The sequence below is a fragment of the Gavia stellata genome, chromosome 22, assembly GCF_030936135.1.
Source record: "Gavia stellata isolate bGavSte3 chromosome 22, bGavSte3.hap2, whole genome shotgun sequence".
NCBI lineage: Eukaryota > Metazoa > Chordata > Aves > Gaviiformes > Gaviidae > Gavia > Gavia stellata.
Window position 1 is genome coordinate 75,340 of NC_082615.1, and position 16,738 is coordinate 92,077.

The following is a 16,738-nucleotide window of genomic DNA, read 5'->3' on the forward strand; positions in this document are numbered from 1 at the left end:
GAGCAGCTTCAAATGACCGGTCCCTAACAAAAAAGAATGCCTTATTCTTACCAGAGGTCCTTGTCTGTCCCCGCGAGAATCCGCTGAATCGGTGAGTCCCTCCAGAGAAATCTCCCGGGCCAGCCTAGGGAGTCGCCGATTCAGAGGTTCCTGCAGCCAGACAGAGATTGTCCCATCTAAAACTGAAACAACAAAGTCGGTACCGAGCCTGCGATCAGGACGGTTTTCCGAGATTAATAACTTAATAACAACTAGTTTGTTATTAAGCAGGCATTCTTTAATACAGTGCTGGGCAGTACTGGGGATTTGTCCACCATGAGTGCTCCAACGGGTTAGCAAAACACCTCAGTTCATATACAGAAAAATCATACATATTCATCAGAATTCTAAAAAGGGCAGTCTTATGTGGATGAGTTCCCGGAACTCATTTGCTGCCAGATTCACGTATACCATAACTGAGACTGTTGGAGCAGTCTGTCAGAGTTGGCCTCAGGCTCGTGACCTGTTGCTACCACGATGCGAGAAGCATTGCGAACCGATTTGGTATTGTCCTTCTAAACAGTCATGACACCAATGTCCCGCTAATCCTCGACAACGAAATTCTTGTCATCCGCAGGTGGCACAGGGCACGTATTCAGTTGTCATTCAACTGGACAGGGTCAATCGAAGGAGGAGGTTCTCTCCATGGTCCAATCCACCGCGCTGGGACCCACCGTGGACCCTGATCTATTAAGATACAAGCATAATCTCTCCCAGTCATTTTAACTTCAGCAGGACCTTTCCATTCCCCGGAAATTGGGTCCTTGAACTGTACCCACACAGGTGTCGAGGGTGCAGGCCAGATTTCAGCGATAAATGATGTATCACTATTGGGGGGGACTGGCAATTGCCCGTTAAGCATAAAAAATTTAACACATACAGCGCTTTTGCAAGCCATTCAGCTGGACACAAGGTTCCTACTTTTACTGGAATTAACAATAAGCAAGTGTATAGGTAGTTCTGTAATAAATCGTTGTGACACCCCGCCGACTAATTTCTCAGTTATCTTTTGCAAAGCTTGCTGTTGCTGCATCGATAAAGTTCTCGATGCATCAGCAGATGGAGAAGTCCCTAACAGAGGCATTAAAGCAAAAGCCGCGCAGGCAAGCAAAGCAAAACAAGGAATTCCTTTACCACTTCCCGTCGGCAGGTAGGTGTTCAGCCATCTGCAGGAAAGCAGGGCTCCATCACGCGTAACGGTTACTTGGGAAGACAAACGCCATTACTCCGAATGTCCCCCAATAATTTCTGCACATCTGTTAATGTTGCTATCTGCGTGGCCAGCTGTATTTTCTGTGGCCTCACAGTACTTTGTGTGATGATCCAACCCAAATAATGCCATGGAGGACCCTTTTGAACCTTTTCAGGTGCAATTTTTAAACCTTTTCTCTCTACCGTAACGGTCAAATCTTGCAATGTTTTTTCAACATCTAAATCTTTCCCTGCAACTAAAACATCATCCATGTAATGATACACAAGCAGGAACTGTCTAAACTTAAGCTTAGAGGATGTATGGATCCTTGAAACAGGCCAAGCCTGTCCTTCTTACCTGTTGCTGGAAGAAACCAAGATTTGTGATGTATGAAATATGTAGGAAAACTTGAAGTTTGGGATAAGTACTTGACAGACTGGTTCATTCTTTGTTTCACATAAGCTCCTGATAGATTTGTTCTTAATTTCTCCTGGAGAAAACACTTCAGTTGCTTTTCAAACCACTTAATACAAATTGCTTTCTATAAGTCTATTTTGTCAAATAAAATTTTGAGCGGTAAACCCTTTATAACTAACTTTATCTATTGCTTCTGCCTGTTTGTGTTCAGAAGCACTAAGGTGATGCTTTACTTGAGTGCTGAAGAGACTGGGGGGGGTTGAGAATGCTGCAACTTCTGAATTGAGGTTTTTTTTTGTTTGTTTTTTTTTTTTGTGGGAGGAGCGGGGGCCGGGGGGAGGGAGGGAGGGAGGGAGGGAGGGAGGGAGAGAGGGAGGGCGGGCGGGGGGGGGCGGGGGTGCCGGGCGCACGCAGCACGGGCGCACGCGCGGCGGCGGCACAGCCGGGCCCGGGCTGCGGCAGACAGATGTTCACCCTCTCCCCACTCCCCACTTCGCGCCACTTGCTGGCGCGGATTTTTTCTTCTCTCGTATAAGGAGAAGTTAATCCGTACTGGGTAATGGCTTGCTTAGTCTCCTTTAATATCTTCCAATCTAAGGGTTCCCACGCTGCTTACCGCAGTCTCGGAGACCTCAGTCGAGCTGAACCATCCTCTGCTACCAGATGTTGGAGTTGGAGACGGACCCGGAGTAACGATGGAATCTCAATATGAGTATAGTCGTTCTCCCCTTTATTCAAGCTTACAGAGTATATACAGACAGATGCCAAGAACACGCGTCCGCAACAGTTGTATGATTGGCTTACAGCCTCTGTTCACACGCCAGGGCAGCGAGTGTGATTGGTACAGTGCTCTTGTGCGTGCACTTCTCCTCTTCGCGAATGTAGTTCCTTCTTCTTGTTTACCATTCCACTGTCTCTTATCACAACAGGCTTTCAAGGACAGTTAACAGTTTCCTCTGAGCCTTCCCCCTCATCAGAGACTGGGTTGCTCACGGGAATCAGATCGTGTCCCTTGTTACTAAACCATTCCTCCACAGTTTCTCTCTGGTGTTGGGGACTGTAGGATTTGCTCTTCTAAGACACATCTCAGTTGATCACTGCATTGTCATCTCCCATCTCCCAACAGGATGCAGCTGTTGTGAAGCAGGCCCTTTCCATACACAGAGTCCACACAAGGGTTACCTTGAACAGCCAGTGCTTGGTCCTGGTGCCACCGTGGAGCTTGGTGTGGTGTGAGAGCTGACTGGAACCATGCAGCATAGAAGGGCTGCAAGCAGCAGAGAGCACGGAAACAGTTGGGTGTGGGGTGGGTAGGGAGTGGTGTGGTGTGGGGCAGAGCACAGTCAACAGCAACTGACGCATGTCCAAACCTACCACACAATGGAGTGAGCAGCTGCAGGTGTGCGGCTGAGCTAGGCCTGTGCCCATGCCTTGAGCAGAGCAGCTGCAGATTGGAAGCAGCAGTCGAGGGCTGTCACTGGGGTGCAGGGGACAAGATTTCAGATCTAGCCCCTCACAGTGTTTCTGCCATCTGATCAGTGAGGCTTTACCTTTCACTGTTCATAAAGCAGTGATCTTGTGCCTAAACCGACGACCAAAAAAGGGTTTGGGATCCCATTAAAAACTGAAAAAGCTTTCAAAGTGATGCCTAAAAGCTTGACTTAGTCCTGCTTTGGGTTTTTACAATCAAATAAAATTAGGCTCAACTTCAATGTTTGTTTATTTTGTCCTTTTTGCTTTCTGCTTCTTGCAGACCCCCCACCTACAGGAAGAAGCATGCTTATTTTTGCTGTTCTTTCGTGTTTCAAGGATGATAGGCTGAGAAACCTATCAAAGCCAAGCAGCCAGGGTTGGTTTTGGAAATTAAATAGACGAGTTTTATGCATCAAGTGTGTTCACCACCTACGGTATTTTTTTTCCTAGATGTAAATTTGGGGCAGCCACGTTGGAAGGAGTGATTGGTGAGGGAGAAGTTGGGAGAAGAGTTCTTACTGATCCCCAGGCTGACTGTTGCTGAATAGTATGAGACAGAGGTTGTCCTTTCCAATATATTGTTTGTGAGAGGAGAGCATAGAGGAGCTTGTGCTCTTGGGCTGCCCAGTTGTGATGGAGACATTCCCAAGGAGGGCTAAAAGTCGTGAAAGCAGATCATGTGCATATCTGCTTCACATGGAGTGTTTGAATTATTGTTCTCCTGTTATCAGTGTTGCTAGGAGAGAAGCTAGACTGAAGCTTGATGCTGGGAATGTTTTATCCTTGCAACTGAGTGTCATCCCACTTTTGCAAAGTGATAGACACTCCTTAAAAAACACTGTTCAGTCATGCTTTACTGATGATGACCACCCATGTCTACACTTAATTTTGTGTCATCCTGTGTGTTTTTGATCACATCTGGAAAAAAAAAAAACAGCAAACCAAAACCACACCATTCCCACAGGTGTTCTCTTGTGCAGAAATATTTTAGGGAAGAGACTGTTGGTGTGAATTCTGCTCCGTGCAATTTCATGGTTTTATGAATCTACTGAGGTTCATTTTTGGTTTGCCACCCTTCACTTGCCATTTTTCCTTTTATAATCTCTAAGTTATTCCAGCCACTACACTTTCTGTTTTGTTTCACATCGATTATTTTTCTTGTGACTGCTCCTGCTTCTCCTCTCTGGGTTTTCAGCTCATTCCATGGTGATGACTTCACGTCCTTGGAGGCTAATGCTATCCATACTCCTGGGGCTAGGCTATCATCTGCTGCAGCTGCCATAAATGCAGTTTGGTCATTATGCAGGGCTTGGCTATATCTTGGATTTACAAGGCAGAGGATAACAACTTTCTCCACCCTAGACAAGTTTCTCCACTGTCATTTGTCTTCTGGTCTTCTGAATGATACCATTTTCAATTTTACATCGTTCTTCAAAAGCTCTCACAACGCAAGGCTTCCACTGGTAATGATTGCATGTACCTATACAGGTGAGAATCATTGTATCATGCCCCATATCTCTGTATCCCATGACTTGGCATCTCATTGAAGAAGTGTTTGAGTAAGGGCTGTGACTATGTCCTGATGGGACTGTTATCTGTGGTGTCTCAGCATCACAGGCATGGTGGTCTTCCTCCACACCCTTTAGGGATTGTATTTCTTGCATTATTACTGGAAATGTTGGTTCAGTTCCAGATCTTCAGCTAAAGCTGATGGAGGGTGGACTTGTTCTCTTTGATCTTCTAGGGGCAAGCTTGGCTTTCCTTTCCTTGCCTCACTTGACAAAATCACCCTGCCCAGAAACAGGGACTTGGATGTGTTGTAAGAAAGAAACAGGGAGTTTATCTGGAGGTCTCATGAAATTGGAGCAATGTACCAAAACCTATTTTCTTGAATTTGACCAGATGCAGCCCCAGTTTTCCAAAGAGGTATTTTTCTTGGCTGTTCTAGGCTTGTCTGGTAGAGCTCTCATCCACAGGCAAAGAGCTGCTTGGGGTCTTGGACAAAGATGTTTAAAGGGTTGTTTGAGTTCCTCATCTTGCCAGTGAGATGAAGGCCTCTCAAAACCTTTCCTGCTTCCTTTCAGTTTTGTGGCAAGTCATCTGAGGCTTGTTTCAGTGGATAAAAACCAAAATGTTACACTTCAAGTGAGACACTCAACTGGACCATAGTTATCTATGCTCCTGGTCTTCTGTGATGACCATAAAATGCCTCAGGTTCTTGCCACGTTTCCTGCATTCTTCACCTATTGTGAATGCACACACAGGCACAAACGGGCCTAATAGCTATGGCATGGATTTGGGAGGGAGCTGAAACTCAGTCTGTGTCTCCTTTTGCTCACCTTTTTTCCCCTCCAAAGTCCTCATACTGGTAAGTTCACATTACAGATCTTGTGGAAAAAAAAAACAAAAACAAAAAACAAAACCAACAAGAAAAACAAGAAAGGTTGCATTCTTGAGACATGGTTTCATTCAGTGGAGTAAACAGGAGTGACCAGATCCAGAGAGTGGCCAAGGTGCAGATTTCTAACCTGACCGGTGATTTATATTTTTTTTCATACCCCATTAGCCATTTGTTCCCTTTGTGAGGTCGATTCCCTATTCCACTTTGCTTGAATCTGCATCTGAAATGTTTCCCCAGGTTTTCCACTCTGAGCAGTGGCAGGTCATTTCACAGAGTCTCTTCTTCTTCATTGCACAGTCAAAGTGTATTTGACAGAGGTTCTCAGGAACCATCATTTCCCCCCGGGCAGAGCAGAGTGTTCTGGCACTCCTTTCCATCCTGAGTGGGAATTAACCCAGATTTCATTGTCTTTTCTCATATGAGAGGAACACTCAGTGTGTCACAATAATAATGAGTCTGTTGGAAGAGAAGTAATGTGGGAAATCAGATCTCTCAAACAGAATGGTTAGTGCTGGCTGGATGGCAGTAGGAGTTGCCATTGCAGGTTATCAGATGAGACTCTCCAAACCATTGTTCTGCTGAGTTCTTATATCCAGCTGGCCCTTGGTCCTACATGACCACTCCAGAGCATGCTAAACTGTTTCTGTTGGTTATCTTCAGCTACATACCAAAAAATTCTCAAATATCTTAGATATGAATGAAAGTCTCTCCCACATGGCCATTCCTGAATCTGCAAGAACCATTTGCAATGACCATTTAAAATGATCAATGTACAGTTTGGTCAATTCCTTCATCTGCATGAGAAATTGCCTGGGGGGAATCCAGATTCTCCACACAGACTTAACATGCATCTACGCTTCTGACCGGTGCTATCCATTGAAATATACGCAGCAGGAGATGCTTGGGGGTATCTCTGTGCCTTTCCAAAATTCCCACATGCATAGGTCTTCACAACTTGTCAGTTGCGAAGCCAGCTAGGAGCTGTTCTCTTGTTGTGAATTACCCTAAAAGTTCAATTCATTACCTTTTTGCAAATCAATCCATTGTCTTAAATCAAGTTCATTGTCTCATCTCTGTGGACACTGGTGGACTTCCTGAATCCCCCAGAACTTTATGAGTAAGTGCACTGAGAATGCACACAGGTATAGATAGCCCTTTTACCCAGCTAAAGCAGAATTGGCAACTATAGCATCCTTCTTATATCACAATTATAACTTAAATCCCATTTAAGTGATCTTGCCACAAACTTTGGAACGGATGTAAGCAATTCCTACTTTCATTGAATGGGGTAGGAAAAAGAGCAGGATGCGTCCAGATTTCTCTGAATGGCACTTTGCAGATGTTGATCCTTCTGCACTGCTTTTAAGAATATCTGAGGGTGACAGACTGGGAATTTGAACATCTCGATTAAGTGCCAAAACTTGAGACTTAACTTGTAACTATGAGCTTACTGTTGGGATGAGATTTGTCTGTCCTGTGGGTTATCAGTATCACACTGTCCAGCTGAGCTTGTCAAGTAAAGTTGCCTTAATTTTTTAATTGTGGGGAATTTTTATTGTAATTATGGGACAAGGGGTGGCGTGTGTGTAAATTGTCCACCTTGGTCAGTGTTGTGATGATGTTATTTTTACTTCAGTCTGGGGAATTCTTTTTGTTGGTGTAAGTGAAGTTTGTGAAGAGTGTGTAATGAATGTATATTTTAATCATATTTTGCCTTCATTTATGATATATTAGGTTGCTTTCACTTGCATGAAGAGAAACAGCTGCTGCTGGGATGTGATTTTTCTGACCTACTCCATACATTGGCTTTGGGTTGATATGCATTTTGGCCATGAAATGCCTGTTGCTTTCTATGGACTATGAAGGAACTCTAGGCTTACCAGATGAGGCACAGCAAATCAATGTCCAAGAAAAGCAAACAGATGCAACCAAAATCCAGCTGGCAGATACTGACTAGCCACTTCCTTTCAGGGATCAGTACTAGGACCAATATTGTTTAATATCTTCATTAACAATCTGGCTGAAATGTGGGCCCAAATGTGGGCCCAGTTCCATGGCCTGGCACACTCCAGTCTTCTCATGGAGCCTGCCCCTGTTCTCCCCACCTTGTCCCGCTGCCCTGTGTAGTAGTCACACCAGATGGCTCAGACTCTTCCCATTTCTGTTCCGAAGAAATCATGGCTGTGCATGTGGCACATCAGTTGTCAGGTGTGCATTGAACTTCCTATAGGAGTTGTTTACATAAGCTCCTTTAAGAAACTGTATCATGTGGTTAGATGCTTCATTTGAGTCTGCTCAGCTGTGGGAGTGGTTCCACCTTTTTTCCAGGTGAGATAAAGAAAGTGGCAGTGGAATATGAGAAGATACAGTTGGACATTCCGTACTGTCAGGAAATAGAGCAGAGCTGTGTTCAGGAGACCCCATGCTATTTCTGTCGCATCATCATAAATAGAGAATGACTTTATCTTAAAGGACCTTGGCATTCTTGCTCTTCAAGAGAAAAAAGTGACAATGACATTTTTCAAAAATTTTCTACAATGTCTGAACAAATCTAGATATGTGGTACAACAGTTGCTTACTGTAAGTTCATTGTTCTTCCAGTGCTACTTAGAGTTGTTTTTAAATCCCACCTAAGGCTTACTGAACCAAGCCCTACTGGCCTGCCATGACCTGCCAAGCCATTATACATGATCTGCAGCAGCGCAAGTTTTCTGTATTGTTATTTGCTGCTGCTCAGGGGTGCTGGCAATATATATAGTAATACCCTTGCTGGGCAAGGAATAGCCCTTGAAGGGCTTTGCCATAAATAGGAAAAGGACCAAAATAATGGCAGGGGTGATGATGTTCATCCCATGTTCTGGGCATGAAGCTGAGGTGCAAAAAGACAAAGGCATTGCTGAGACCAGACCCTTTTTGCTGCTGGAATGGTTTCAGTGTAGTTTGCCTGACCTGAAAGAAAGCGAAAGGCTGGTCATTGGGTTCCTCTGCATTGCAGGTGCAGCCATTTGACTCCTAGAAAAGAATTTGCGCATAAAACCATTATCTGAACCATTTGCTTTCCATTCAGGAATAGTCAAAGCAAAGTAACCCCACTGAAATCAGCAGCCAGAAACCCAGGCTCATAGTGTGACTTCCCTTATCTTTGCCTCCATTGATTTCTTCATTAGTAAACAGACTCCTGACTGAGTCTGTTAATTCTTGTACTTGCAAACAGGCTAGCAATGTTACTAGCCCTAACAGATTATATACTATGCAGCTTGTTTTAGCAACGGGCTAAAGCAAGAGTACATGGTAAGAAGTTTACTGAGAAGCAGCTAACTCACTGAGCAATAGAAAGGTCTGTGTGAGCACTGGTATCTTTTCCTTGGAGTCATGCCAGATGTTTCTGTCACTGTTGCAGAGAAAATTGGTCATACTGGAAAAAGAAATCCTTCCAACCCATTCTGGCTGTGTCCACCTGTTTCCAAAGTCATCCTTGTCTGATGAGGTCAGGTCCTTCTTCGCTCATGCTTTGTATCAAATTAACATTTTCCAGTTAATTTCAGGCTTGGTTTTGCTTACTTTGGATTTATGCATACTCACTTCCTGATTCCATTTTCCATTTTACCATTATTCAAATTAGATGGGACTAGTTTTGTATACTGAGGAATTTAGGCATCTTTCATAGGGTTTCATCTGCTCAATCACTTTCTTTTGGTGGAGACTGCCAAAATATTTAATAAAATCCTAATATTTCCATTGTTTTGTATATACCAATAAAAACATCTCTTAGAGGGTGGATGAAAGACCAGACGGATGCACGTCCTCTATCTGTGGTATTTCCATGTCTCGAGTGAGTCAAAAAGTCTTCAAAAAGTCGTCTTGGGTCAAGATGGAACAGGAGGATTGAGGTAAAATAACAAAGCCTCTGTCTAGTGGGGTGCTGCTGTGCTCCTTCTGAGGCCAGCACTGCTCAGTGGTTCCATTAGTGGCCTAGATTGTGTACCTGACTCTTTACAGATGCCTGAGCATTAATCTAGCAAAGGAAACCATTTTTTTAAATGGGTCTTCTTCCCATGTCCAGTTTTGAGGTTAAGGCAGTACCTAGAAGAGCTAAGAAGTCTTCTGCAGAGGGGGAGATGCTTGAAGAAGACAGTGATGAAGACAGCATGAACATAAAAGATAACATAAACTGCTGATTCTTGATAGAGGTTTGTGGATTTTCCTTTTTTTCATTACTGGTGAGTGCTGAGACCCCGGGTCACAATGAGATGCCTGGGATAGTAGAGTGCACCTTCTATGCCTCCGTTGATCCATCACAGTAAGACTCCGGGCACCCATTTTGGAACAAGATTCTAGGAGAGCTCAGTGCCACAGATTGCAGCCGATAGTGCTGAGGCATGTTGTATTGGGTTTGTGTGGCAATGTTTTGGTAGTGGGGGGGGGCTACAGGGGTGGCTTCTGTGAGAAGCTGCTAGAAACTTCCCCTGTGTCTGACAGAGCCAATGCCAGCTGGCTCCAAGATGGACTGGCTAAGGCTGAGCCAATCAGCAACAGTGGTAGCGGCTCTGTGATAACATATTTAAGAAGGGGGGGAAAAACTGGGAAATAGCAGCCAGGAAAGAGAGGAGTGAGAATATGTGAGAGAAACAACTCTGCAGACACCAAGATCAGTGAAGAAGGAGGGGGAGGAGGTGCTCCAGGCGCCAGAGCAGAGATTCCCCTGCAGCCCGTGGTGAAGACCATGGTGAGGCAGGCTGTCCCCCTGCAGCCCATGGAGGTCAGTCCACGGTGGAGCAGATATCCACCTGATAGCCCGTGGAGGACCCCATGCAGGAGCAGGTGGATGCCTGAAGGAGGCTGTGACTCTGTGGGAAGCCCATGCTGGAGCAGGCTCCTGGCAGGACCTGTGGACCTGTGGAGAGAGGAGCCCACACTGGAGCAGGTTGCTGGCAAGACTTGTGACCCTGTGGGGGACCCACGCTGGAGCAGTCTGTTCCTGAAGGACTGCACCCTGTGGAAAGGACCCATGCTGGAGCAGTTTGTGAAGAACTGCAGCCCATGGGAAGGACCCATGCTGGAGAAGTTTGTGGAGAACTGTCTCCCATGAGAGGGACCCCACGCTATAGCAGACGAAGAGTGTGAGGAGGAAGGAGTGGCAGAAACAACGTGTGATGAACTGACCGCAATCCCCATTCTCCGTCCCCCTGTGCTGCTTGGGGTGAAGAGGTAAAGAAAATCAGGAGGGAAGTTGAGCCCGGGACGAAGGGAGGGGTGGGGGGAAGGTGTTTTTTAAGATTTGGGTTTTTTTCTCATTATTCTACTCTGATTTTGATTGGTGATAAATTAAATTAATTTCCCAAAGTCATGTCTGTTTTGCCCGTGATGGTAATTGGTGAGAGATCTCCCTATGTCCTTGTCTCGACCTACGAGCCTTTTGTCACATTTTCTCTCTCCTTTCCAGCTGAGGAAGGGGAGTGAGCGAGTGGCTGTGTGCTGATTATTTGCCGGTTGGGACTAAACCACGACACATGTTTTGCCCCTGTATGCTATTCCCTAGAGTATAACTCTTCCCTTTTATGAGTTAGTTTGTGCAGAAGGGAGTAAAAATCTAGGGCAGTCCATCAGCACCAGGTGGTAACAGTCTCCTGCTTACTGCTGGAACTGGCCCCAGTCACAACCTGCCCCACCCACGGGGATTGCCGCAGGGGTGGGGTGGTCCAGCGGCCCTGCAGAAGTAAGACCACAGTGCGGCAGCAGGGCCTGCAGTGCTAATCGGTGAGCAGCTCCTGGCCAGGCGTGGGCTGCAGGCAAGGAGAGTGGGTGGGGCTGGGGGGGCTCCTGGGGGAGCAGGGCTGGGCTGGTGTCCTGAGGAGTGGGGCTGCGGGTGCTCCTGGGGCTGGGGGAAGCGGAGGGGGGCTGGGGGGTGACCCAGGGAGCGGGGCTGGGGAAGCAGAGTGGGGCTGGGGAGGTGACCTGGGGGCTGGGGAGGGGCCGCTGTGGAGACAAAGCAGCCCTTTCGTGGAAAAGGGAGGCAAGTGCCAGAGCCAGGCTGGGGGACGCTGGGCTGCCCAGCTGGCTGGCAGGGGTGCCCGGGAAGGCATGGGCCTGTAGAGCAGCTGCACTAGGGCAGAAGCTGGCCCTGGTGTGGAGGCACAGATGTGCAAGCAGTTTCTGTCCCTTGTAGGGGACAGAGGTCCTTGTAGTCCCAAGGGAAATGTGCATGGCCTGGGGAGGCGGGGCAGAGATGGTCCTCTGGGGTTGTGGCTGCACCACAGCAGGTGCTGTTAACTGAGCCCTGCAAGGGGAACAGCTGCTATCCCCCTCCCTGCTCCTGGCTGAGCCTCTAGCTCTTTCATTCACCTGTTTGCTCCTTACACAACACACAGGCCTGCAAAGGTAGAAGTAGAGGACTGAGCTGAAAGGTAGAGAGGCAAATATTTGCAGCCTGTAGAAACTGAAGGATGTGAGCCTTATAATAAGGCGATGTGTTGGAAAGTTTCTTTCACTCAGCACATAGCGAGTTCCTGGGGCAAGACTATGTGGGGTTTCTGTTTGGCTTGACAGGAAGATGAGATGTAAAATTGGTCTTTCAAGGATAAAAACAGAGCCCGCTTCTCGTGCCGTTTCACTCAACTTCTCTCATTACAAGTTCGTGATGAAATGCTTCTGTATGGATGCATTGTACCTGTAGGAAGGGGCTTTGCATTCCCTGGATGTCACTCTTGTTCCTGTGAGATGCAGAGCTGCAAGCAGGCATATGCTGTACATGCAGTGAGAGCTGTGGTGGCTCTGGTGCTGTGGGTGAGTGCACCATCTCCTGAAGGTGTTAGTACCGCAGAGATAGCCGCTCTCCACCCATACTAGCCACTGTCTCCAGAAATACAGCGGGTGCAGCCCTAGCCCTGCTGCCATGACTAGCATGGCAGGGAGCCCAGGCATTCCTCAGGTGCCCTGGGGTTGCTGCCTATCTTTCTGTGTGGTGCATACGGGGCTGCAGCAACAACCTGACTTCATATGTCAGCCCTATGTCTGAGGCAGGAGTTGCATGAAAAGGCTGAGAGAACTACTGTGGTCTCAGGGAGATAGTTTAGCTTGAAATGTCTGCTTTTTTTCAGGGTATTTTTAACATAGAGTGATGGCAGGAGAGATGAATTTCTGGGACATCCTTTTGGAAGCAGTGGAGGATCTTGTGTTGGACATGTTCAAGAAGTTCAAGCTAAAATTATCACATATTGATTATGAAGGCATGCACAATCTGTCCAGAGGTTTACTTGAAGAAACCAATGATGCAGTCAGGTTTGCTGACTGCATGTGTGAGTGCTATGGACCAGACATTGCTGTGGAGGTAGCCATCTGTGTGCTGGAAAGGATTGGTCAAAGAGACACTGCAGCTAAACTGAAGCAGAAGAAACAGCAAGATAAGGAAACGGGAGGCTATCAATACTTTTACTTTCTCTTTGACTGGTCTCTGGACAAAGCGCAAGTGACTTTTTAGCAGTGGTGAGAGAGAACAATTTTCAAGTCCTGGGGAAGTGGGAGGAGAGAAATCCAGTGCATTCCTTCATAGGAGAGGAACTGCAGGGACTCCTTCCTGCTGCTGCTCTACATGCCCATTTCAGGGGCTACTGTTCTGATCCTTCTTTTTCCCCTTGGGGTCTCCCATGCCTGACCCACAGTGTTTGTCCTTAACAGCAGGAGACCCTCTTGATCGGATGGGGTGGGTTGTGGCCCACAGCCCAGGCTCTTGTCCTGCTTCAGGAAAGAAGTGTTGAAGTGTGGCCCCGTCTGGCAGCTGAGGTTCCTCAGTAGGAGAGGTTTCCCTCCTGATGTGTGGGCAGTGCAGTGGGTGTCTGCTGCCTTCACCCCTGTCTGTCAGAGGGTACTGGGATATGGGATGGACAGTACGTGTTAGGGCATGTACCCACGCGCTTTTACTTTGGTTGTGTCTGAGGAGGCTCTGGTTGTACCTGCCTGGGGCCCTGTGCTGCAGGAGTCTGCAGGAGCCCGGGGATGATGCCTTTGGCCCCAGGAGCATGAGCAGAGAGGAAAGAGAGGCTGTAGGGGTTCCCAGACTATTGTGCTCAGCATAAGTGTGGATCCTGATACTGTTTCAGGACAGACAGGAAACAGACTTCTTGCTTTTGGGTCTTTATAGCCTTTATGGCCTAAAGCCCAGGGCTCTGATGCCTGTGGGAGCTCTTCACGGGGTGTCTCAGGTGAATAGCTTATGAGAATATGCAGTGCTTGAACTCTGTTTGTCTCAGTAGCCCAGTCTTGTGGAAGAGGAGAAATAGAAGTTCCCTGGCCTTTGCGTCCTGAGTGAGGTAGGAAGACAATACAGCGTGTTATCCAGGCTTTTGTTTTTCTTTGAAACACCAGAATTTGGTGCTCTTGGTTTTAACTAAAGAACTCAGGTAGGGAGGATGAAGGTCTAGGGGCTAGTACCAGCCAAGACATGGAGGGAGGACTTAAGCAATGGCAGAGGAAGAATTTTAGTGAAATGGTTTTTTCCTTCCCCTCTTCATAATGACTGCAGAGTGTCCCTTTTACTGGCCTTCCTTTTGATTCTACTGTGTCTGGCAGTCTTGCATGCTGTGTGAGGCTTGGAGGCCAGACCCCTTCCCAGACCTTCAGTCACAGAGCAGTTTGGGTACCTGCTGTGTGTCCAGTGGTGCCTGCATAGGTACCTTTTACAAAGCCCTGTTGAATGAGCCCAGTGTGGAGGGCTTCATGCTGAGACAGCAAGAGTGGAGAGTTGCTCATGGAACTAAGAAAGCTCTTAGAGCCGGTCTCAGCTGAGACCTCCAGGAAAGGCAACATGGAGCAGAGGTGTCAGGCCTGATGTTTCTTGGGGAGAAATATTGGCATGTTGAAAGAAGATCTCTGGGATCTGCCTGGAATTTCAGGGTGTGGGGAGCATTCACAGTGCTGATGTGCCAGCGTCACTAGCAAATCACTGACTTTGCAGTGTCCTCTGGGATTTTAGGCAAGCTTAGGCATGAACTGAGCCCTGGAGGAATCTGCTGCCCCTAAGCATTGTCCGTAGGATGCTGCTGCATGACAATGCTAATACACATGTTCAAGTCCTGTTTCAGCTCTGGGTCCTGGAATGTCAGCTGAAGGTAAGTGCCACTTCAGCAGAAACCATTAGGCTGTGTGCTGCTGTCTCAGCCAGGAGATGACAGTGCACAATCATCTGTCCACTTAGGGAACGAAAAGGATGCATCAGATTATCCTTCCCTTGCAGAGTTTGAGAGAAGAGAGGTGATATGATGGGCGATAGCTAAGCAACTTGCATTATCACCTACTTATTGCAGTGGAGATTAGCCAGAGCACTGTTAATCTTTCATCTGCCATTTGAAAAATGAAACTGGAAGGCCCCTTCTTTAGTAGAGATGCCACAATGCTTTATACAAAGAAGAGTATGCTTAGCAACTCTATTCCAACTAAATCCTCAGCCATCTTTCCCATGAAGGCCTTCTTCCCCAGTGGGTCCCATCCTCCCAACCTGACTGTACCTAATGGAAACGTGTAAAGAGGAGCTGGTCACCCCCCACCTTCCTTAAGTTAAGTGTGGAGATGCCTGTTCAGAGGGGTGTTCAGCATGAGCCATTGCTAAGGTCTTTGGAAGTTGTGTAAAACAAGTGCAGTGTAATGGTAGTGTGTTGTTGGAATAGTTTTAATGACAAGGACCTAATGGGAGATCTGCACTTATAAGGGACTTGTACTTATGTTTCTTACTGGTTTAAATTACAGGCAGAAATACAGAGAGCATACAGCAAGAGAGTTCTGTACATTTAAAGAGGTGAACGCTTGTCTGGGTGAGAATGTGACTCTAAGCAGTAGATATACGAAGCTGGTCATGGTTATGAACCCTCTAGGGAGAAGTGGATGAGAACATGAAGTCCTGGGTCTAAGGGAAAGACATGCAGAAGTCGGAAGGGAAAATGCTCACCCTGCAATTACTGTAGAAACACTTTCAGCCTGATGAAAGAGGTCAAATGCCACAGATCATTGTGTTGGTGGGTGGCACAGGGATTGGAAAGACAGTGACGGCACGACAGAACATGCTAGACTGGGCAAGAGGAGCCATTTATGCACAATTTGACTATGCTTTCTACATAAACTGTAGAAAAATCAACCTTTCTCAGCAGGCAGATATGCTGAGTCTGGTGGATCTGATCTCAGCTTGCCATCCTTGTGGAAAGGCACCATGTGAAGCAATCCTAGCCAGTCCCGAAAAACTCCTGTTCATCATTGATGGCTTTGATGAACTGAGGTTTTCCTTGGATCAGCCAAAAAATAAACTGTGTTTTGACTGTGGCAAAAGGAAGCCAGTGGAAATCATTCTGAGCACTTTATTTCAGAATATTCTCCTCTCTCAGTACTCTTTGCTCATCTCTACAAGGCCAACAGCTCTTCAAAGGCTGGGGCAGTGTTTAAAGGAGGAGCGTTATGCAGAAATAACGGGCTTTTCAGATGCTGAGAAGGAGGAATATTTCCACAAGTTCTTTGGGGATGAAGAGAAAGCAATAAAAGCCATTACCTTTGTCAAAAGAAATGACACTGTCTTTGCCACGTGCCTTGTACCCATCATGTGTTGGACAATCTGCACTGTCCTCAAACAAGAACTTAATGAAGGGAAAGATCTTGTCCAGACTTCTAGAACAACTACAGAGCTGTACATGCTGTACCTTTCCAGCTTAGTCAAGTGTAAGAATGATGATTTGAAGCAGGATATGAAGAAGTTCCTTAGCTGACTTTACTGCATGGCCGCTGATGGAATCTGGAAGCAGAAGATCCTGTTTCATGAATAGGAGATTGAGGCATATGGCTTAAATCACCCAGTCCTCCTCTCCCTTTTTCTGAATTAGAGTGTTCTAAGAAACCGTATAAAGTGCGTGAGTGTCTACAGCTTCCTTCACCTGAGCATTCAAGTTTTTTGCAGCATTGTTCTACGCACTGGAGAACAACGAGGAAACAGGAGAATCGGGGACGATGGGGAAGGATATAAAGAAAGTGTTAGAAAAATATAGTCAGTATGATACAAATTGGACATTAGTGGTACGATTCCTGTTTGGCTTGTTAAATGAGGAAACAAGTGAGTACCTGATAGAAAGAACTGGGTGTAAAATGTCACCTAGAGTTAAGGAAGACTTATTGAAGTGGATTCAGATAGGCCAAGGAATGACTTCATGTTCTGGTGGAGTGATTCACAACTTGAATGTATTTCA

The 16,738-nt window shown here is 46.5% G+C and overlaps 1 protein-coding gene across 1 annotated transcript in view; it reads left to right on the forward strand.

The window, feature by feature from the left end:
* Positions 1-12,639: 12,639 nt before the first annotated feature.
* The window catches only part of LOC104256265 (NACHT, LRR and PYD domains-containing protein 12-like), a 34,906-nt gene continuing 30,807 nt past the window's right edge, over positions 12,640-16,738 (forward strand). The window contains 4 exon segments of the mRNA XM_059828229.1: positions 12,640-12,922; positions 15,254-15,369; positions 15,401-16,440; positions 16,442-16,737. Coding sequence (XP_059684212.1) covers positions 12,640-12,922; positions 15,254-15,369; positions 15,401-16,440; positions 16,442-16,737 — 1,735 coding nt within the window.